This window comes from Aspergillus melleus (assembly GCF_016097325.1).
Source record: "Aspergillus melleus strain CBS 546.65 chromosome Unknown contig1, whole genome shotgun sequence".
In the NCBI taxonomy this organism is placed as follows: Eukaryota; Fungi; Ascomycota; class Eurotiomycetes; order Eurotiales; family Aspergillaceae; genus Aspergillus; species Aspergillus melleus.
The window spans coordinates 6,054,077-6,075,187 of NW_025763370.1; the positions used below are offsets into that span (position 1 = coordinate 6,054,077).

The following is a 21,111-nucleotide window of genomic DNA, read 5'->3' on the forward strand; positions in this document are numbered from 1 at the left end:
GTAAGGGTGGCGTACGAAGTATTCGAAGTGCCAACCCCGTAGGATAAATCCCAGACTATCTCCCCTTTGGTTTGGTGCATGAGCCACAACCTATGTTGAGATCGACAACGAAATACTAGTTACCAATCATTCCTGCAGTGGGAATCCATATCCGACCAGCAGAGCAGGCTCGTCGATGCTGTGATGCTGGTAACTAAAGGGGAACGTTAGTTTTGGTGGCAAACTACAGAACAAGAATCTCCTACCTCAAGACACCCACGGCGCCAGGCTCGAGCATCAGGGAAAGATTGAATTCCATGGGATATCCAAGCCAGCGCTTGGTAAAGGCACGAAGCAAATGGCCATGTGCAACGAGCAAAACGTCCGAAGGATTCTCTCCGTGCATGTTGTCCTTTTGCATGGCACGGATCTCTTCGATTAGACTGTCGATGCGAGCCGTGACCTCCTCCGGGGACCTGTATTGATTTGGTCAACTGTGCTCGGAAATGTCGATGAAATAGATGGTGAAGACAGCTTACTCTCCGTCTTCGCAGCCGTCGCGCCAAATATCCCACGGCCTCTCCGCGTCCAGACCATGGTCCTTTCTCAAAGCCCGGATTTCCCGGGTCAGGAGCCCCTCGTACTGGCCGTAGTTCCATTCAGATAACCGATCGGTCTCGGAAACCTTGTGCGCATCGTTCAGCGCCTGCCTGTCGGCTTCGTCGAACGCAATCTCAAAGGTTTGCATCGCTCGCCGGCGAGGGCTGATGTACACGTGGGCAAGGTTGGCCGGGTCGATGAGTTTCCCCGAGCCCACGATCATCTTGCCGGATGCCAGAACCTGCTGCTCGCCATCGGTGGTGAGGTCCAGCTCGCTGACGCCAGTGTAGCGTCCGCTCTTGGACCACTCGGTCTGGCCTGGACAGGGTCAGGGTCAGACTCTCACGGTAGGAGCCAATTTACTGGGACATACCGTGTCGGTAGAGGAAGACACGGGGCGTGCCGGCGTCTTTGTCGGGCATTGTGGATTTCTAGTTTCTATGTGTGGCTGAAATTCTCTGGAATAATGGTTGTTGCAACGGAATGCGGGTTTGTGGGGTGGAAAAATTGGGAGAAAAAAGGTTTCCGCGGCCCGCAGAAATTCGGGCTTCACCGGGTGGGCGATGAGGTTTAGCTTCATTGCGTCACTTGTCATGCATCTTATCGCGGGTGTCAGATCTATGGTAGGGGGATACGAATGAAAGTATGAATATGGAAATTATTGTGAAGTTCAATATGGCCTATTCTTTGCCTAGTAGTACTTGGCGCTAGTATATATTTTCCCGTTACCAGGCTACAGAATCGGTTCTTACTATGCGGTGTTTGATAGACTTTCCCCAGTTAGATGATAACTAGCCGGAAAAAAAAGGGTCAAATGTGGAAAAGATATATGGAGTGACTGCGACGACATAGTAAAGCATGGTGTGCGGGAGACATAGTAAGCGTACCTATATCTCTAATGCATACCCACTGTCAGTCATGCCGGACTTCTTCACAACCTCCCCAATAGCATGCGCGACGTAATCGATGTTTTGCTCATTCAGCCCACACACGCTCATTCGACCCGACGGCAACAGATAGATCTGGTGGTCTTCCTGGAGCTGAGACACTTGCTCTTTCGTTAATCCTGTATAGCTAAACATCCCAATCTGCTTCTCAACATGGGACCAATCCAGTCCCGTCTCCTCCTCCAGTCTTCGCCGTAGCAGAGACCTCATATGGTGGATACGCGAGCTCATCGTATCCAGGTCTATCTTCCACTGAGCCCGTAGTTGCTCATCCCCAAGCACCGTCTCGACGATACTCGCCCCGAACCGCGGTGGATTGGAATACTCCGCACGCGCAATAGCCATTAACTCAGAACGCGCGCCTTGCGTCGAAAGGCCCCGCGGCACAACTAAGTGCAACGCGCCGACACGTTCCCCGTACAGTCCGAAGTTCTTGGAGAAGGATTGCGCTACAAATAGACCAGGGTGTGTGGAGTGCGCGAGCACATTCTCCACGAAATGACGGACCGCCCACGCGTCACCGTCGACGTCGCCAGTGGCGAAACCTTGGTATGCACTGTCGAAGACAACGAATAGCTTCTTTCGTCGCACGAGGTCGGCGACCTGCACCCACTGGGACGTTTCCAGGTCTACCCCGGTGGGGTTGTGTGCGCAGGCTTGTAGGATGACGATGTCGTTGGGCTCCGCGTGGTCCAGGGTGTTAAGCATCCCTAGCAGATCTACTCCTTTCGTGGCAGGAGAGTAGTATGGGTATTCTGCCACCGGTACCCCGGCCATTTCCCAGATTGTCTTGTGGTTGATCCACGTAGGGGAGGGGATGAAGACGCGGCTTGGGCGCAGGCGCCGGGCTAGAAACGTGGCGGCGATGTGGTTCGCGCCTGTGCCAGAAACGGTTTGAATCGATGCCGTGTTATCTTGGAGGCTCGATGCCAGGGGGCCAAATATGAGGTCCTTTGACAGGTTGATGAAGTTTGGCGAGCCTGCTATTCCGAGGTATTCATGCGTGGTTTGGCTGAGGCGTTTCTTAGCCTATAGTATTCATTTAACGATGTACTCGGTGATGCAATGGTTTAAATTGACCTACCTCCTTTACACTCGGTAAAACCCAGGGGCGTCCATTCTTATCGCGATATGCTCCGGCGATCAGAGAGACTTTCTTTGGGTGAGGACTGTCATCAAAGTCAGCCATCAAACCGAAAGCGATGTCGGCGGGAGCGATTTGGAGGTCAAGATATTGTTTTGCCATTTTGTAACCAGGTAGATGGCTTTTAGTTTCTGAAGAGGATGCCTTTTGTAAATTTGCCCATATCAAGCAGGTGAGCTGGGATTTTAGTATACATCGGTCTCGCACGGTACAATCACCAGTTGCCGAGTGCTGAGGTCCAACTGAGTTCTTGACCGAGGCTAGAGACCATTTTCCGCGAGCATCCACAAGCTACGATTGCGTTGACTTGCTATGCATGAAGGTAATCTGGTTGGTATGCTATGAGCCCCTCAGAACCCCACGCTGAGAGTCCAATCGCGTCATAATCGGGGTGGTGGCATCCTGCCGAAACTCGCCACGGAAAGGTCTCTCACGCAGAGTCGGCGACATAATCAGGTCGCCGATGCTGGCTGGAGAAGCCCTGGGAATAGGTATAGAACAGAATCCCCGACTTCCGACCCTGTTATGTGAGTCGCGCAGCTCGATGGACGGACGGATCGTCCGATAGTCAATCGTACATATAGCAGTAACGTGCTCGGAATCTTCTTCAATTTCACTCCATCTACTTTCTTCCTGATCAACTATCTCCCAAAGCTCAACACCATGAGTGGTCAAAGCGTTTTGGACCGACTTGCGGCCCTCGACACCAACACAGTCTCCGATGCCTTGGACTTCCTCGGCCTCAAAGGAGCCACATACGGGCTACAACCACTCTGGGACTGTCCCAAAATCGTCGGACGCGCCAGCACAGTGAAGCTACTCCCTAAGACGGACGCTGCTCCCACGACCCATCTCCTCACTCCGGTCATAGATGCAGTTACGACGGACGATCGGATTCTCGTCATTTCCGGCGGTACCGACGGGATCTCATGCTGGGGCGATATCATTGCCAACGCCTCCAAAGTGAAGCAGATCCGTGGTACCGTCATCGATGGCATGAGCCGTGATATTGACGGCAGTCGTGACGTGGGATATCCTGTCTACGGCCGTGGTGTTACTATGATTAGTGCGCGCAATCGCATTGTCCAACTCGACTCTGGCATACCGATTCAGATGCAAGGTGTGACAGTCAACCAGGATGATTATGTGATTGCCGACCGATGCGGGACAGTGTTTGTCCCTGCGCGCCGGATCGAGGAGGTCGTGGAATTGGGCGAGCGTATAGATCGCCGTCAAGCACTCATGGTCCGGGACGTGCGAGCCGGGAGACCTGTGTCGGAGGTCATGCACGACACGCAATTTGCAGCGATTCAACAGAGCAAAGCGTCCCCTGAAGCCGCGCCATCCTCGCCTCACAATCCCAAGGAAGCCACTGCTGAGGACAAGGAGCTGGTGGCATTGTTCGCCGATTCCGACACCCCCGGCGTCTCTGACGCTCTCGATAAACTTGGAATTCCCGGGCAAGCGTTTAACATCATGCCTTTGACGGACTACAAACAGGTCACCGTCGGCCCGGCCTACACTGTGCGTTACGAGCCCGCCAGCAATCCGCCGGGGAGCGTTGGCGATTTCATCGATGACGTTGCCGTCGGTGATATGGTAGTCATTGATAACAACGGACGCACCGATTGCACTGTTTGGGGTGATATCATGACACAGTACGCTGGTCTGCGAGGCATTGCGGGATCTGTTATAGACGGCGTGTGTCGCGATGTGAATAGAGCTCTTAGTGATGACTACCCGCTTTTCACAGCTGGACGGTGGATGCGGACTGGCAAGGATCGGGTTCAGGTGGCCGGTGTCAACGAGACGGTCAGTGTGGGCAAAGTTCGTGTCGAACCTCGCGACATTGTCGTTGCGGATGCAAACGGCGTCGTTATTGTTCCGCGACATCGAGCTCGGGAGGTGGCCGAAGTCACGCAAAGGATCGAAAGGACCGAGGCTGGCATACGAGAAATGATTGCTGGCGGGGCCACAATCGCGGAGGCGAGAGAGAAACTTGGGTATCACACATTGCAGCGTAAGGAGTAAGGAGAAGTCGCTCTAGATGAGATGATCATTTTATACAAATGTCCCTGCTCTGAGGTCCCTGAACCTTTTTTTTCTTTCTTTCTTTGATTTCATAGTCGGAGCATGGTCTACGTGCATCATAATCACCTTGTGTTCATTCAGGATGAGTGAACTAGAGGTGTTCCCTCTAACGATGCAATTTCACAACATTATCTGCTTAAAAGTACAACCACAAGGAACAATTAGTGTAACACTGCGCATCCGTAGATGTGCGCGAATCGGCGTCTACTGTGTTATGAAAGTAGGCATTATGAACGAATCATTTCTTCCTAGAATCCTAACACCGCGCAGCTTGCAACTCAGCCATGTACCAGTTCTGCAACGCCCGAATATCATAGCTCATCGCCACTGTGTCAAACACCTTCAAATGCTCCTTTGACGCAGTCCCATCATTTGACAATCGACCGACCCATTTGCCATGTTTTCGAGCTGCCGCCACGATCTTCTCGATAGCGTCGACGAAAGCAGGCTCATCACCCTTCGCTGGGACATAGCCCAGGATCGAGAGTGCCAGGTCATTTGGACCGATGAAAAGCATGTCTAGACTGAGATTAGCGAAGCGACCTTGGAGATAAGGTGGAGTAAAATGCTAACCAACACCAGGAACCGCACAGATAGCGTCTACATTGTCCACTCCTGCTTTGGATTCAATTTGGAGACAGGTAATCAGCGTCTCATTTGCCGTTTCCAAGTACGTCGGAAGGTCGATGCCATGCGTAATGGCCGGAAATGCCGAGCCTTGCCCACGAAGGCCGCGAGGGGGAAATTTAGCGTAGGAGACCACGGCCTTGGCCTCTTCGGCTGTATTGATTTGGGGAACAACAATGCCACTGACACGAATTTCAATACTGCAATGCCAGGGTTAGGGGTTGTGTCACTTACTGTGCCCCCGCATCCAAAGCTCTTTTAATCAAATCCGAGTGGGTCATTCGGAGACGGACGAGTGGTGATACCCCTAACGCAGCGATTGCGGCTGTTGAGCTGTGCATCGAGTCGTCGCTGATGTGGCCATGTTCACAGTCGATGATAATGCCCTCGATGGCTATCAGTGAGATGGTACAGTACAGCAGGGTGGGAACTACTCACGTCGACACCGGTTTGAGCTACAATTTGCGCTGTCCGAAAGGATGGGAGGCCCAGAAAGGTCATAATGGGTTTAGCATTGGCCCTGAGAGCATTGAGTAGGCGTAGCTGCGGGTTGTGGACTGACGCTGCCATGGCTGATGAATGTAGTTTCCAATAAGCCAACCGGATAAAGCGTCGAGCTAGCTCAGAGCTGGACTTCGAGAGAGTAAGGAATGCGAAATTGAGAAGAAGCGTGTCAATGTATAAAGAGACATGTAATTCTCTCCGTGATTCACATTGAAAAGCTACATAAAACAATGGAAGATTAGATATCGGGGAAAGTCTCTTTCACCGAGGGGGCCTTAACACTGACCGATTGAGCACGGAAGTAGCCACGCCGCCACTACAAGAACTGGCGAGCTGCATCAGGTATGACAATCTTGCCACTGCAATAAGATATCTTCTCAAAAGTATGTGATTGAACTTCTTTCTGTGTCTCTTTTGATTCCACCCAGCCATTTTAATGTTAATGGGGCGAGAAACATCGATTACCAGCTCTTGCTATAATATAAATGGCATACTATAAGACGGAGGCTAGATCTTCAAACATACCAAGAGTCTCGATGAGACTTTCGTTATCATGATACATGATAGCTAATTAAAAACGTACTACTTACTCGGTAGGATCGACGGATTGGCCTAGAGAGAAGCAGACCGACAGTATGTGCATTTTACTGTAAATATCTATTCATGTCTATTCCATCTAACCTGTAAACTTTATTATAACAAGCCGCTTTAAGAGATCCTATCCAAGAAACCCGCTAGTCGACGATACATCTCCGGCGGGTTCGAATACATAGGAAAATGCCCGCTATGCGGGATCTGCGCCAACTCCACGCCCTCTTTCTCCAACCGTCCCAGGTACGACAGCCCGCGGTTCTCTTCCCCGAACATAAACATTTTGGGACACGGGAGACCGAGGAACATTCCGAGGAGATCCTCATCATCTGATAGCCGCACCATGGATTCGAAGATCGCGCGAACAGCGCCCGCGCGGACCCGCGCGCGTAAGGTGCTTGCGTACAGAGGGCTAGAGAAGGATTTAGCTTCCCGGGTGCGAGCGATGAAGGCGTCTAAGAAGGCTTCCGGGTCGTCGGATGGGAAGCTGAATATTTGTCGGCTCAGGAAGCAGTCCTCTGGTGCGAGGTTGCCTTTGATGTCCATGAAGCTTAGGATTCGGGATGGGTGGCGGTGGGCCAGAAGAAGCGCGGTCAAACCGCCCATGGAGTGGCCGATAAGGTGGAATTGGGTGATTTGAAAATGAGAGAGAACCGCTTCTGCAGTGGCAACGAGGAATGGGATATCTGTGGCGGAGAGGTTGTCGCTGGATGATTGCCCACAACCCGGAGCGTCGAAGGCAAGAAACCCATAGTTGCTTAGCGATGGGTGCGCGATCAGAATGTCGGCCAGGTCTTCTTTGCAGGAGCCGAATCCATGGAGAAAGAATATTGTAAGATTGGAGTTCAGGCTGTGAACAGTGGAAAGATTCAGGTTTACTCCCTGAACTTGAAGAGGGATTTCAGTAAATGTGAGCGACATGGCGAGTGGTGTGATAGAGGTTGGATGGACAGGGATTTTGGAGTAATTTGTATGTACGGATTCAAAATGCCGAGTCCAGAGATCGGTCGATCGGCTCGGGGAAAAGTCTTTTGGCCGTTATCTGGGGCAATTAGAATGCCCCACGCTGACCCATGGATTATAGAATAGCAGTTTTATCAATAATGTTATACAAGCTATTCTGAATTACGCATAAACAAGACCTTGCTAGCTATTTTCCTTTCGCCCGGCACAATGTTGAACAATTTTCATGCCTCTAACTGTAGTAATGCCTCTGCGGCAGAACCCCTGTTCAATCAGTGTTCTGCGACCCCGAGATATAACACCATTCAACGCAGGAATCCGGATTGTCTTGCAACAAATCCTAAGACACCGAAGGAAGCCGTCGCTCCAGTGAAGACGATCAGCCCACCGAAGCTTGTCCCATATCCCATTCCACCAGGGGTGTCGGTCCAAGGCCACTTAGCACTGATCAGGGCTTCGCTGATAGGACCGCATGCTATAGAACCAACGCCTCGGCCAGCTGTTAGAAGGCCTAATACAAGTCCGACCGGGGCAGTGCTATCAGCATTCCTAACTGCCTTGACGATCCCAGGCCAAGTAGCACTAGCACTTCCGGCGACAATGCCATATAAAAGAGAAAAAACACATAGCGGCGGTAAAGAAACGGATAGGCCCCATATCACAAACACCCCGACGATCGTAGAAACAGTACAGACGAGGATGACATTGGCAGCGTGCCAGTGGTCAATGAAATAGCCAATGAGTATGAATCCAATCACGGTGCCCGCGTTCAAGGATGTCACTGGAGCGGTAACACCGAAGCCGCTTTCGTGGGCCACTGTACGCGCATATGTCGGTAGATAAAGGGAGGGTGCAAAATAGCCGATACTTTGGAGAACACTCCCAAGTTGGAAAATAATGAAGGGACGTGATCGAATAAACTTGAAGCTTATTTCATGTGGCCTCGGCACTTGAGCGACGCCAACTCTTATCCGCGGCTTCACAAACGGCAGAAACGGACATACAAGAATAGTGAGGCCCACAGACCAAGCCCACATCGTGATCTTGAACGAAAATTTTGAGAGCGCCCATCGGATGAGGAATGGGAATACTGTGCCCGCGACACCACTCCCAGCCTTAGGTATTTCGATGCGTTAGGAAAATCATATTCTCAAGTGCATGCATGGGAAAGAGGACGAACTTACCCAGCACACTCCAAATGCAAGCCCTTTCCTCCGGACAAACCATTCATCAATGAACAGCAAGACCGGATAGTATAGCATGCATGCGCCGAGTGGGTATATAACACCTTGCGTGATAATGAGCTGCCAGATCTTGGTCGCAAACGAGGATGAGACAAGCCCGACAACAGCCACAGCTAGACCGACTAGACTGCTCATCCGGCAATACTGGGGCCAGCGTTGAAGAAGGAAGAAACTGATAGGCGAGGCGAGATACAGAATACCCTTACGAGGCGTAAGTATTTGGTATATAAAAGAAAAGCAAATCGTTTCCACGGACCATACAACACGACCCGATGACAGACACACTAGCAGTATTCCGGGAGAAAGGCTCGGTCGAGGTGTAATAGTCCTGTAGAACTCCATACGAGAAGGCAAACCCTGCGGAGAATCAGTTTAGCCCACCAGCGTTGGTCTAGAACATACCCCAAACAACCATTTCTAGGACAAAGGCCCCCATCAGACAGAGCCATGCATCTTTCCCTTTATCTACGGGCGGCAGGGAAAACTCTCGAGGCCCAGGAATCCCATCATCAGAGGCTTCATCGCACCGGCCGTCTCCGGCCGGAATACCATGTAGCTCTATACCAGAGGCTGTGACCAGGTGGGCACCTGATCCTGTTGACCGAGGATAAGGCACCGAGTTAGCCACTGGATCGGCGAGACCCTTATGCATCGTGGTGTCGTCTCTTGCAACTTTGGAGACAGTAGAGACTAGAGGCATAGCTAACAACTAGGGAGGGCGGTGGGGTTTTCAAGGATGAGAACACCCGGTCACGCAGCGCCTCGCTTGTCAAGCCCATCGGGTCCAGAGCCGAAGCTCAACCGGTCGGGAATCCGAGGGGAGCGACCAGGGCGCTTACAGATAATATAATAGATACGCATAGAAAGCAATCTGATGGAGAAATGCGCGAAGTTAATCGACCGGTTTCACTTGGCCACCAGCTCCCAGCAACCCCCCCGGAGTGACTCAGAGTTATTAGGGACGACTTTCTAATTGACCGGAGACCCAAGATGGGATATTCCCTTGGCGGTCTTTGGCTCTATTCTGGTTGGATTGGTGTACTCATTATCTTGCCCTAGAACGGCAAGTCTTTGAGCACGCCGCGGCAGTGGCCCACTCCTCCTCAAGAACAGTTGCGATAAGCAGTCGAAACCTGATTCAGGCGCAATGGAGGTATCCCCGCACAATGCGAGAAACAGGATCCGACCATTGCGGATTCGAGCGGCATAGATCTGAGCGGCCTCGAGTCGCCCATTCACCTATCCATAAAGAGTGTCTGAACTGTTCCTCTCCTCTCATTCATTCCATCCAAGTCCTACGCTCCCATTCGGGATGCATGACGAGCAGGGAGAGTGCCAGCTGCGACGAAGCGAGTAAGATGCAACACGGTGATCGGCGCCGTAAGCCGTACATCCGCTAGAGTAAATTCGTGTCTCGGCAGCGGCCGTTCTACTGCGAGAGCAATTACCGAGCGTTGAACACGTCATGATACCCGGCGGGCCGGACCTTTTCTCGATCAAAACATCGACAGAGGAGATTAAACTAACCAGGATGTACACCAGAAAGTAAAGCGTACCGTACTTGAAGGATTATGTATACCGCTAAAATGCATATAATCCAGTCCATAACCAGCGGGGAGCATCCAAGCTTACCTCAAATAATGGGGACGCATCAGACCGCTTAATCTCTCTTTATCACCTTAATTACGGAGGTATCAGCTTCCGTCAAGGAAGGGGGGCTTTTCGAATCCATTTGGGGGTATTATTGGGTTATGCTTTCACGAAGGGATTGGAGCAGGTCAGTTTGAAGGGGATCTTCAAGCATTTCTCCGTCCCCCAGACAACCAAGCGGAGGATTTTCCGAACTGGTCAGCTCCTCAAACTATGCTATATCTTGCTTGAGAGTCGATCACTATAATTCGTATTTTCTCTGAAATACTTACATACATATTCCTGATTATGAGACACTGATCACTTGAGTAGCGAAGAACGAACAGGCAAGTGTCAGTCAGTAGGAGATGCGCGTACCCCGCTTTGGGGAATCACTAACAGCAATCATTGCCCAGCCATATTGACTGACTCTTTAACATGTTTAGGCAGGTAGTAGCTTCTGTCTAGCCCTTTCCAGTGCGGACCATCCAGTCTTACAAGAGCCAGCTTCATCCATTCATTTCCCTGACACTGCCTTCGGATAGTCTGTCGCCACATATGTAGTAGTTTATGGGCACGGGTCGCGTGGTCTGCAGAAGGCGCTTGGACAAGCAATAGCAACATGAAGTTCGACGTTGTGGCGAAACCAATACGAGTCCCTGTTTGATTCCTGGTTAGCTTCCACCGTTCGAGTCGATTCTCGACCGATTGTGGCAAGAGGGAGAAGCATACAGGAGTACCAAAACTCAACACCCCCTTCACTACACGGCATACGCATAACAAACCGAATCATACGTGCCGCACAGTTCTCTGCAGCTGTGAGTGTTGCATGTACACTGCTGCCGCCGTTGCACATGTCAATTGCCGGTGTTGGCTCAACTTCATCACAATCTACAATCTGCGCAATGTAATCATCTACCTGATCGGTAAAGGCATTCTGGAGGTCTGTCTCTTCGAATAAACGCGGTGGGGCGGCAGATCGAACCATGGGGCGGAGGAGCGATCTGAAAACGAAGACCTCAAGAAGGATGTAGGCAAAGTGCAGGGGGTTAGTGTGTTGGTGCGGACGATGATCTGTGGAATCGGGGGCTGGAAACGTCCGGTTTCGGAGTTTGAGGGTCGGCGGAAGGTTTGAGTACCATTCTTTAAGATGTCGCAGAAGCACCTGAGCCTTCTGTAGTGTTTCTTTGAAGTTGGTGGAAAGGCGCTGAGCAGCGCGGAGGGAGCTGCGAACTTAGGGTTAGCGAGGAGCAGGCGATATCGGCCCGCGTAAACAGTGAACGTACAATAAGGAGTGTTGCAGTTCTTCGGCAATTTTCGCTAGATCAACAAAGTTCCTGAACACTTGTGCATGTAAGGTGTTCCGTTGATATTCGTTTTCCGTTGTCGCGGAAAGTAATAACTCTACAGGCATGCCATCGAGTCTAAAATCGTCATCATCAAGATCTTCTACATCCCACTCATCGTTCCTAATGTACGGTGGTCTCCCCATTAACAGGCTGCGCCATTTGTCCTCTGCATAGAGTGCCCACCAGAGCCGACGTCGAAGACGCTTTTCCCAGGCAGGGAGACCCATCAGTCGACATTCCAGTTGCAGGCCGAGGCATGTGGCGATACCCACCAACAGGCCTAGAAATGACCAAATAAAAGGACTGTCTGCAATGGCATTTTCAGGGCCTTGTAAGCCCCGGTGGAGATATAGGAGGCCTGCTTGTAGAGTGGAGAGATGCGACGTGTGAATGTCAGACATAATGAGTTCGATCACCATACGCCAAAGCTCTGAGGTTGGTGGGTTAGTGTACGCATTTAAGACACTTAGATAGTCGTCGAATTTGATGAATTGGTAGGCGGTTGCATATATAGCTGCAAGAAGCTGGACGGGAATGGACTCGAGAACTTGTTCGTCTGGAACCGTTCTAGAGGCGGAGAGACCGAGTAGAGATCGAGATATTATAGGCAAAGTTGGGAAGACAAACTTGATGAACCTAGAGAGTTCTGCTATCAGTGGTTTGTTGAAAATGCACTGGTAAAAGGACAGCATACAAAGAGACCAGTCTCTGACCACATTCGAGTGGTACCAAACTATTTAATTCCTCCCGTCTATCTTCTTTCCCGTACCTGGTCGTGTCTTTCGCAGACTCGTATACTGCATTGGCACTGATCAAGAAATGCGCTGGGATCTTTTTCTCGACTGGAACTCCGCCTGCATTGCGAAAATGCACTTGATGAAATAGCATATATCCGCGGTCGTCGAACTTTCCATGCCGAAGCAACCATGGGTCGGATTCCCCAGAAGAACCGATCAGTTGAGAAGAGAACCCATTCAAGAGGTCCAGTGACTGAATTGCCTGGGCCGGTGATCTTTCAGGGAGCCGATATATAAGAGGGGCTAGATGGTCTTCCACCGACGCCTCCCCAGATGGGGGATTTGGCCATAATTCAGCTGCAATATTTGGCTCTATGTGGTGAGCGAAATCTGTTTCGGTATTCACTGTGATGTCGCCTTGCTCTTGGGTAGGCATCGGACTGATCCCATCCGAGGATCGATTGGGTAACTGGTCTGTTCCCCTAGATCTACCAATTGCCAGGAAGGAGCAATGACTAGAAGTAGTTCGACACCGCTCGCACCCTTCATCTCCGGGTCCCTGACAGCGCAACTTCCTACGTCGGCATTGATCACATGGAGGGTGTCGTTTGGATCGGTAGGGGCGGCTGACATTGCTTGCCCGTGGCCTTTGTCCTGTCGTGGCCATTATTGCTAAGCAACTTGGTGAGACTCTTCGTTCGCCGGTGCGTGGCGGCGGATTCTCAGAAGATGGATTCAAACTGCACGGACTTCTTATATCTGGGACGGCTCCGTCGGCGAAGTAACAGCCTGATTCGCCATCGATGACGGTTCGCCGATGTTAGCAGAAGGCGCTCTCGGAAAGACCCACATTTCAATCAGCCGTGGTCTAGGAGGTGGGTTCGATTTCTAATCGAGCACAATTTCTTCCAAGATCAGAACGATCGACGAGCAGAAAGACAGATCTAAAATACGTTCATTGTTCATTCGTTGTCGGACCAGGGCAAATCCTGGGCGGCTGGCGTCGTTTGAGGTTCTGGCTTCTCCATTATACAATTTCGTCGATATAGGCAACTTCACTATTGACAGGACTTCAATAGTTTAATAGGAGTCTGCCTCGGACGTATAGAATTTGGACTGAGACCTTTCATTCCTAAGCATGAAAGCCTGCCCGCTGTCCAGACATGTTGCGATTCCTATCTGCGATTTGAAGTATTGAGCCAAGATGTAACGAACAACTTGACGCCATTCCCTGGTCGCCCATCTGTCACTACTCAAGACGCAGAACTCTTGGGCAAATAGGCAGGTACGCTTATTGAGCATCTCACATCCGACATGGCCTGTTGTCTGTCCGCCGAACTTCAACTACCGTTTCAAGTGGGTCAACATTGTTCACCCAATGACCGCTGGAGATGGCCGAATGATCTCTTCAGGCCCACAACAACATTCAGTCAACCTTAGCTATACCTTCAGCAACAGAGTGAGTTGGCAAATTATTCAATTGGATCGCCGAGTTGTTCCTGGCCTGGACCATGTTCGCCACCGTCAGAGAGCCCATTTCTGCTCCATTCACTGCCCTGGCCGGCCCACGGCTTCTTTCCGACTGTTTCTACACTGTTTTTCAATGTCTTTAAAGGATGAAGATATCGTTGATAAACTTACAATTCATCCTCTTGCGATAATTGTCCCCTCATCCACCCAAGAACTCCGATTGTTTTGATACCCTTTCATCCGTGTTCCGAAAGACTGTTTTAACAATATCGACCAAGAGCGAGATGGAAGCAAAAGAAGTCCATCACAGCCCTCAGGATGTACGATCAGGAGAGAGCGACTATCCTGAAGGAGGACTACGAGCATGGCTAGTTGTATTAGGCTCATGGTGCGCCATGATTCCGTCCATGGGGCTTCTCAATTCCCTGGGTATTCTTCATGCCTGGACAAGCTCCCACCAACTCAATGATTATTCCGAGTCTAGCATTGGATGGATCTACGGTGCCTACGGGTTCTTTCTTTATTTTGCCGGTGCTCAAACTGGTAGGTCATTCCGCCTTCCGGACTTATCATGTCTCGAGGCTTATAGGTCGTTTACAGGCCCGATATTTGACGCATATGGGCCAGTTTACGTGGTCGTCCCCGGATCTATTGGAATGGTTGCTTCCTTGATCTGTTTGAGCTTCAGTCAAGGCATGTTTCTAATTTCTCCAGATACACGAAGACGTTTCTAGTCCTGACAGAATGCAGAATATTACCAGATCTTCCTTTCCTTCAGTGTTCTAGGCGGCCTCTCAGCCTGCACGCTTTTTACGCCCGCCGTTTCATGCGTAGGGCACTGGTTCAACGTTCGTCGAGGTCTTGCAACGGGAATAGCTTGCACAGCTGGCGGCCTGGGAGGCATTATATTTCCGCTGATCATAGTATTCGCCGCGCCTAAAATAGGATTCCCATGGGCAGTCCGCATCATTGCCATTCTCTCTGCTATTCTTCTCGGTTTAGCCTGTCTGCTCTTGCAAACAAGACTTCCACCTAATAAGAAGGCTGGAGCTTTTATCGACTTCAAAGCGCTCAAAGAGATCAAATTTGCCTCGACCGTGGTCGCCATCTTCCTGGTTGAATTTGCAGTATTCATCCCCATTACATACATTGCCTCCTACGCCGTCCATGTTGGTGTCGCGGATACTCTTGCCTATTCTCAAATCATATTCCTCAATATCGGCGCCATTCCCGGTCGATTTCTGCCGGGTTTGATTGCCGATAAATTTGGCCGGTTCAACATTATGATCCTCACGTCGCTGATCTGTTCCACCCTCACTTTGGCATTATGGCTGGCTGCGGGAAGGAACTTGGCAGCAATTATTTGCTACGCGGTATTCTTCGGTTTCTGGAGCGGAGCAGCCATCAGTCTGACTCCTGTCTGTATTTCTCAGGTCTGCGCGACAGAGGACTATGGGAAAAGGACCGGGACGACATTTACGATTGTCAGTGTTGGGACTCTCACCGGGATACCGATTGCCGGGGCTGTCCAGGAGGCGGATAATGGTGGTTATCAGGGTCTAATCATTTTCGGGGGTGTTTTGTACTTTACAGCCACTGTTGCCTTTGTGGTCGCTAGGATTATCTGCGCGGGATGGGGTCTGAGGACCAAGTTCTAAGAGTCCAGATATATTGAGAATATAGAGTAGAGTTTCCGACAAAATAGATGCTAGAGTCTGTTCGCCATCAGTGCTTGACATCCATTTTGTGAACTTGGGTCCTATTTCCAGCAGATGCTACTTTACAATCTAATCTAATCCAATAGTCACTCGTTGGCGATTACTCATAAAACGAAATATACCTACCAACATGTATCGACAAACATGCTTAGGTTAACAATACGGAAACTCCGAATATGGGCCCTGGCCAAGCGGGCAGAGCCTTGAATCAAGCGAATGCCGTATGACTCTAAAGGAAAATTTCGGCGATCAGCCAGTAGCCTGATCACACACCGACCTGCAGGGCTGGCTAACTGGCACGTAATCCTTCGCTTACTGACCTCAGATCAGCAAGGGCCGTTCGGCGAGCATTCCAACCGGAGTCTTCATTCCAACGGCGTTGGCCAATTATATCGGTACTTCGCCGGGATGTTCTAGGATGGTATGTAGACCTGCGCTAAGGCTCGACTGGTGACATACCTTTCATGATATCATCCGTTGGCCTTGTACACTCATGGCGGTATATGTACTTGTAAACCCCTGAGAACGACACTCGACATTCATCACCTTCCTACGTTTCCTGGTCATCATGACAGGCAAAGATCTGAAGAACAACGTTCGCTCAAAGCTTCACACGCTGTTTCGTAAAGGCGACCAGAAACACAACAAGCTATCAGACAATGATTCGGAGGTAACATTGTTTCCGCTATCCGAGTAAGTTTATCACCACTGGATCGATGAATCTATCTCATACTGACATGACATAGGGCACAGTCAAAACCTCCTCAACAGACGAAATGTGTTTCTTGCAGCCGTCTTGAGCAGCCATATAATGGTAAGCAGATCGATGCTAGTCTTTGAGAAATGCATAGCTGATAAAGATGTAGGGGACCAGTGCTTCGGGTCGTGCTGTCGAGGGCAAGGATATCCTCGTTAAACGGCCGGGAAATCTCCTACTTGTTCCAATGTTGCTTAATGTCGAATTCAATACTTAGCACAGGATCAGGGCAAGTAATCAGATGGTCCGGTGTTCTATGGTCATACAAGCGACGGGATTCGGAATATATATTGGGTCAGGACATCGTAAAATTAGACAACAATACCCAAGTACTTGTAAGAAAATTAGGGAACATTGGCCAATTACCGATTCATAATGAGGAAGAAATAACAAAATTACCACAGAGACCAAACGATCTCATTGTTGCAGTGGGAGCCGAAAATCGCCGACAGGGAGCTGGCATTTATGCATGCACTAATAAGTAATCAAGCATAGCTGGTTATGCAACAACTCTCCGATGCGACCGGCTTAGTCACATTAAGGGGAGAAATGCGGCGCTACTCGGCGGAATTCTACACTTCTTCAACGCTCGCCATCATGCGATAATGTCTCTTTGGAGCCCGCAGCATCATGTTTGAATGTCCAGAGTGTAGGAAATCCTATCAGAGAAGGTCGCATCTCTTGCGCCACCAAGAAACACGTAAAGCCCGAGAGGATCCCCTATGTTGATGAATGCTGACAGGGCACTTCCAGATACGCGTGAGCTCTCTTTCACTTGTCCAATCTGCAGCAAAGCCTTTTCAAAGTCGTAAGTACGGCAGATGCTAGATACTGGGACTATTGTAACATTCTGGTGTATAGGGAGGTTGCGCGAAGGCACAGCAAAGCATGTGCAAAGAAATACAACCAGCCTTTACCGGCGGCGAGTAAGCCCGGTAGGAAACGGCTGTCTTGTGATGCCTGTTCGGCTGCCAAGACAGCTTGTGATAGGAAAAACCCATGTTCTCGCTGTCAATCTCTGAAACGGGGATGTACCTACGCAGGCCAGGAGACAGCTTCTTTGGCAGGAGTGGACTGCTCGACAGATATTTCTTCGCCATCATCTACTCTCAGAACGGCAACTGCGTCGCCCGCGCCATCATCATTATCCTTATCTACCTCCATTTCCTACTCCTCGAGGAGAGATGATCCGTTCTCGTTCCTTCGGTACTTCACGGATCCATCTGCAGGTATGGACAGGCTTGCCATTGGGAAAACCGCCGAGTATTCGGTCCGGAGGAACCTGGAAGGGCTTTATTCCCACCTCGAACACGAGCTGGTGCCTGTCCATCCTCCAACCATTATTGGGGACATTCCCTTTCCTAGTGACTTTCTACCTATTGGTTTACTATCTGACGACTCCTTCTCGCCGAAACTGCTGAAACAACTTAACAATGTCCTGAGAGAGCTGGTCGAAATCTCCAAGTCAATGGGTCCTGTCAACGGAGAACAGCAGCGGCCTTTAGACATGTTGGAACTAACATCACTTTTCACGGCCACGAATCTTTTTGCTTTCATCTCAGCTTTCTTTCATTCACTTCATTGGCATCTACCCGTTGTTCATTTCCCAACCTTTGATCCAGGGAATGTTTCTAGTTTCTTGCTACTCTCGATCTGTCTGGCCGGCGCAGCATACACCTCCCCAATGGGCGGAACAGCTCTACCACCTCGGCTCTTGGATGCGGCCGAAGAACTCATTTTCCGACAGATCACGAATCTTTCAACATTGCCACCGGTGTCGTTGACGAATCCAACGAAGCTGCTGCCCACAGTCCAATTGATTCAAAGCGCTTTGATCATGGAGATGCTCCAATTCGGACAAGACCAGATAGACACGAGACGACGCATCCGCATCATCCGACATCCATGCCTCGTCTCCGTTCTGCGATCGCTGGGATTTTTCCAGCTGAGGCGAAGCATGACTCCGAGTGTCTGTGATGATACTACGTGGAGAGAGATGGTTGCAGAGGAAGCTTGTATACGGTAATTTCGCACCAACCTGCGTTGCGCACGTTTTGTCACCCTCTAACAATTTCTTAGGGTCGCATCTTGGGTCTTTCTAGCAGATGGATTCCTTACAGTCTGTTTCAAGAACCATCCCTCCCTGTCGAGCTTCGAGCTGAACTGCGACTTTCCCTGGCCTACTGAACTATGGGAGGCAGACGGAGCAGCTGCTTTCAGTACCAGTGCTGCCTCGCATGCTGACGCGCCGCCAATACCACCGCTACGCGAGGCACTAGGACAACTGCTCAGTCATTCTAACCCAGGTGATCCGATAGCTTGGCATCGGTCGCCGTCAGTCGAGCACCTCTTGATCTTGATATACGGTATGTTCCCGTGGAGTTCGGCACTTGACCGTCTGATCTTGGATCAAAACCGACTGACCGTGAACATAGCGATGAACACCCTGGCATTCCAAGCCAGAGCCGGGTTTCTCGGCTACCTCCCAGCCAAAAGCATCGAAAACGCAGCTCGCGACTGGAAAGGTATCTGGGATTCTACCATCGCTCGACTGGGCAAAGAACGGTACCTGCTGCTAGGGTATCCGCAGCATGCGGAAGAGCTTTGGTGTCTATTGACCGCTACGTTGAATGCCTCTAATAAACAGCAAGCGTCAATTCGATACCTCGATAGTGCGGCAACGGATGATTTGGAAGACTTGCATGAATTTATCGAGCGGTGTGGTCCTGCTGATGGGTGATTTTAGGACTATCTACTGTTCCTTGGGGTACTTGACCTGGATGAACACAAGATTGACCAGCGTTGAAGAGTTGAACCGATCCTACGCGTGTCTTCAATCAAAATGAGGACGAGACATAGTATGACACGACAGGATCGCTACCAAGCGCCGTATTTCAAGGCTGCTGAGATCTGCTTAGTTGATGACTATCCCCAAAGGCTGACTAGTCAGCGATACTCCGGCACTGGAACAAACACAACTAGTCGACGGTCGCAATAATTCTATTCGCCACGACTAGGCGTCCATCTGCCGCCTAGATTCATATAGGAGGTTCGATTCGCAGACCAACACCACTATCTGGATCGATTGAACAGTGACCATCGAATCAGCCCTCATCCACTTGGTCAAATCTATATGCACCCGGCTCATTTGTCAAAACAGCAGTGTTATAGTTCTGTGTGTTCGCATCGAACGGCCTACACGAGACTACAACCGAACCATACGTTTTTCACGGGTTTTCGTGGTTGGAAGTCCACGAACCGCTGCCTCAATGATGACACGATTATACATTAAGTAATACATACTATTTACACACTTCATCATACATTCCCAACGCCTCAGCTGCTCTTGCCAAGGGCGTTCTTGGCACAATATTGCTTCTCGCCGAAGCCATCGCGTTTGGGCTCGCGGTACGTGCCGGTAAACCGATCCCAGAATGTCGTGTACTGACCATAGTTATAGTTGAAGTACAGGTGGTGCATGGTATGGCAAGCGGCGCCGTTCACGACTTTCGAGTTGGACAGATACTCGGCATCATCTGGAAATCATTAGCACGGATTCTGCAACCATATGTTACCGCCGATGAAACCCAAGAAAACTTACGAATCAATAACGTCCACATCGTCACGAAGACAAACAGCCCGATATAAGCACACTTCTGCAGCGGGAAGATGAACGGGAAGATATGATACGGGAGACTCTGACCCCATCCATCGAGCGGGTGGAACGCGTAGCTGGCAAACGGCGTCGGCATGATCCATTTATGGTGCGGTTTGTGCAGCCAGCTGTATACCGAGGGGTGGTGTTCTCCGCGATGAATCCAGTAGATGCCGCAGTCGGTGAAGCAGATGAAAAGCGGATACTGCAGCCACTGGTATAACGGGAATGGAGCGCCGTCGCTAAAGTCGTATAGTTTCGAGTATCCGCGGATCTCGGCCAGGAAGAACGGGACGGTGAGAATGGCCATGGTCGGCATGGTCGTTAGAGCATGACGGATCTCTTGTTGGATTTGGTTGGGGAGACAGCGCGGATGGTTCAGCATGTTCTTGTCGAAGAGGGTGTGGTAGATGATGGTGCTGCCGATGAGGTACATGGCTATGCCGAAGAACCTGTGGAATTGTTAGGTCTGCCATGGCATGAGCAGTAAAGGAGTGACAAACTCACCATGTGATGAGAAATAGCGAAACGGCCTGTCTGGCCATATCATCCCGCTTCCAGGAGCTTGCCTCCACCCATTGCGACGGTTCCAAGGGGTAGTAGAGGTTGATATGCTGATTGTAGAGCGCACCCGTGGGTAGCGTTCCATTGTCTATATTGGTCGCAGGGAGGATCGACGCATAGAACTTGTCGAAGACGAAAGTATCCAGAACGTCCAGAAAGACATCCATGATTCCGGGCAATGGAATCACAAATTATAGAACAATGAAAGTGAAAATTTCCTGGGTCTTTGTTTCTCTTGGATCCCGATAGAGGCGGAGAGTAGCTGCCTTTTATGCATGGGAAATACCCACATGGGGAATCCCTACATGGCGAATCCCTACCTGCACAACGGCTACGAAACGCAGTGGTGAGCACGGGGATTCCCTACATGGAACAACCCACACGGAATCGTCTCTTCCCGGCGGCAATTCCCTACACGGAGTTCACCTACTCGCAATTACCCATTTCTCCTCAACCTGCAACCGACATGTTATTTTCACATTTAGCTTTTAAGATGAATGAAGAATCGAAATAAAAACAGAAATCACATTCACTTTTCATAC

At 50.4% G+C, this 21,111-nt stretch overlaps 10 protein-coding genes across 10 annotated transcripts; 4 read left to right on the forward strand and 6 right to left on the reverse strand.

Annotated features, from left to right (window-relative positions):
- Positions 1 to 126: 126 nt before the first annotated feature.
- LDX57_002152 (histidine phosphatase family protein) lies at positions 127 to 1,001 on the reverse strand (the record flags this gene model as incomplete). Its single annotated transcript, XM_046083796.1, has 4 exons — positions 127 to 193; positions 246 to 455; positions 519 to 897; positions 953 to 1,001. The coding sequence occupies 4 exons, from the start codon at positions 999 to 1,001 to the stop codon at positions 127 to 129; spliced, it is 705 nt and encodes a 234-aa protein (XP_045939759.1).
- A 465-nt stretch (positions 1,002 to 1,466) lies between these two features.
- On the reverse strand, positions 1,467 to 2,772 carry LDX57_002153 (uncharacterized protein; the record flags this gene model as incomplete). Its single annotated transcript, XM_046083797.1, has 2 exons — positions 1,467 to 2,555; positions 2,611 to 2,772. The coding sequence occupies 2 exons, from the start codon at positions 2,770 to 2,772 to the stop codon at positions 1,467 to 1,469; spliced, it is 1,251 nt and encodes a 416-aa protein (XP_045939760.1).
- A 523-nt stretch (positions 2,773 to 3,295) lies between these two features.
- On the forward strand, positions 3,296 to 4,701 carry LDX57_002154 (RraA family protein; the record flags this gene model as incomplete). The annotated part of the gene is made up of 1 exon (XM_046083798.1): positions 3,296 to 4,701. Exon 1 carries the CDS (start codon positions 3,334 to 3,336, stop codon positions 4,699 to 4,701), a length of 1,368 nt encoding a protein of 455 aa, XP_045939761.1. The 5' UTR covers positions 3,296 to 3,333.
- Positions 4,702 to 5,017: 316 nt separating this feature from the next.
- On the reverse strand, positions 5,018 to 5,958 carry LDX57_002155 (HpcH/HpaI aldolase family protein; the record flags this gene model as incomplete). Its single annotated transcript, XM_046083799.1, has 4 exons — positions 5,018 to 5,280; positions 5,335 to 5,570; positions 5,623 to 5,774; positions 5,827 to 5,958. The coding sequence occupies 4 exons, from the start codon at positions 5,956 to 5,958 to the stop codon at positions 5,018 to 5,020; spliced, it is 783 nt and encodes a 260-aa protein (XP_045939762.1).
- A 534-nt stretch (positions 5,959 to 6,492) lies between these two features.
- Positions 6,493 to 7,594, reverse strand: LDX57_002156 (alpha/beta fold hydrolase). Its single transcript, XM_046083800.1, has one exon. It carries the CDS (start codon positions 7,402 to 7,404, stop codon positions 6,601 to 6,603), a length of 804 nt encoding a protein of 267 aa, XP_045939763.1. The 5' UTR covers positions 7,405 to 7,594; the 3' UTR covers positions 6,493 to 6,600.
- A 3,130-nt stretch (positions 7,595 to 10,724) lies between these two features.
- Positions 10,725 to 12,069, reverse strand: LDX57_002157 (fungal specific transcription factor domain-containing protein; the record flags this gene model as incomplete). The annotated part of the gene is made up of 3 exons (XM_046083801.1): positions 10,725 to 10,978; positions 11,052 to 11,545; positions 11,606 to 12,069. 3 exons carry the CDS (start codon positions 12,067 to 12,069, stop codon positions 10,725 to 10,727), a joined length of 1,212 nt encoding a protein of 403 aa, XP_045939764.1.
- Positions 12,070 to 14,270: 2,201 nt separating this feature from the next.
- On the forward strand, positions 14,271 to 15,533 carry LDX57_002158 (uncharacterized protein; the record flags this gene model as incomplete). The annotated part of the gene is made up of 2 exons (XM_046083802.1): positions 14,271 to 14,418; positions 14,626 to 15,533. The coding sequence occupies 2 exons, from the start codon at positions 14,271 to 14,273 to the stop codon at positions 15,531 to 15,533; spliced, it is 1,056 nt and encodes a 351-aa protein (XP_045939765.1).
- Positions 15,534 to 15,770: 237 nt separating this feature from the next.
- On the forward strand, positions 15,771 to 16,567 carry LDX57_002159 (uncharacterized protein; the record flags this gene model as incomplete). The annotated part of the gene is made up of 3 exons (XM_046083803.1): positions 15,771 to 16,286; positions 16,347 to 16,407; positions 16,460 to 16,567. The coding sequence occupies exons 1-3, from the start codon at positions 16,162 to 16,164 to the stop codon at positions 16,565 to 16,567; spliced, it is 294 nt and encodes a 97-aa protein (XP_045939766.1). The 5' UTR covers positions 15,771 to 16,161.
- Positions 16,568 to 18,034: 1,467 nt separating this feature from the next.
- LDX57_002160 (uncharacterized protein) lies at positions 18,035 to 19,090 on the forward strand (the record flags this gene model as incomplete). The annotated part of the gene is made up of 2 exons (XM_046083804.1): positions 18,035 to 18,372; positions 18,430 to 19,090. 2 exons carry the CDS (start codon positions 18,035 to 18,037, stop codon positions 19,088 to 19,090), a joined length of 999 nt encoding a protein of 332 aa, XP_045939767.1.
- A 596-nt stretch (positions 19,091 to 19,686) lies between these two features.
- Positions 19,687 to 20,736, reverse strand: LDX57_002161 (sterol desaturase family protein; the record flags this gene model as incomplete). Its single annotated transcript, XM_046083805.1, has 3 exons — positions 19,687 to 19,886; positions 19,952 to 20,457; positions 20,513 to 20,736. 3 exons carry the CDS (start codon positions 20,734 to 20,736, stop codon positions 19,687 to 19,689), a joined length of 930 nt encoding a protein of 309 aa, XP_045939768.1.
- Positions 20,737 to 21,111: the final 375 nt, after the last annotated feature.

What these genes read in the sequence shown, in the direction of transcription:
- LDX57_002156 (XM_046083800.1), bottom strand. Translation starts at nt 7,404, where the DNA reads ATGTCGCTCACATTTACTGAAATCCCTCTTCAAGTTCAGGGAGTAAAC.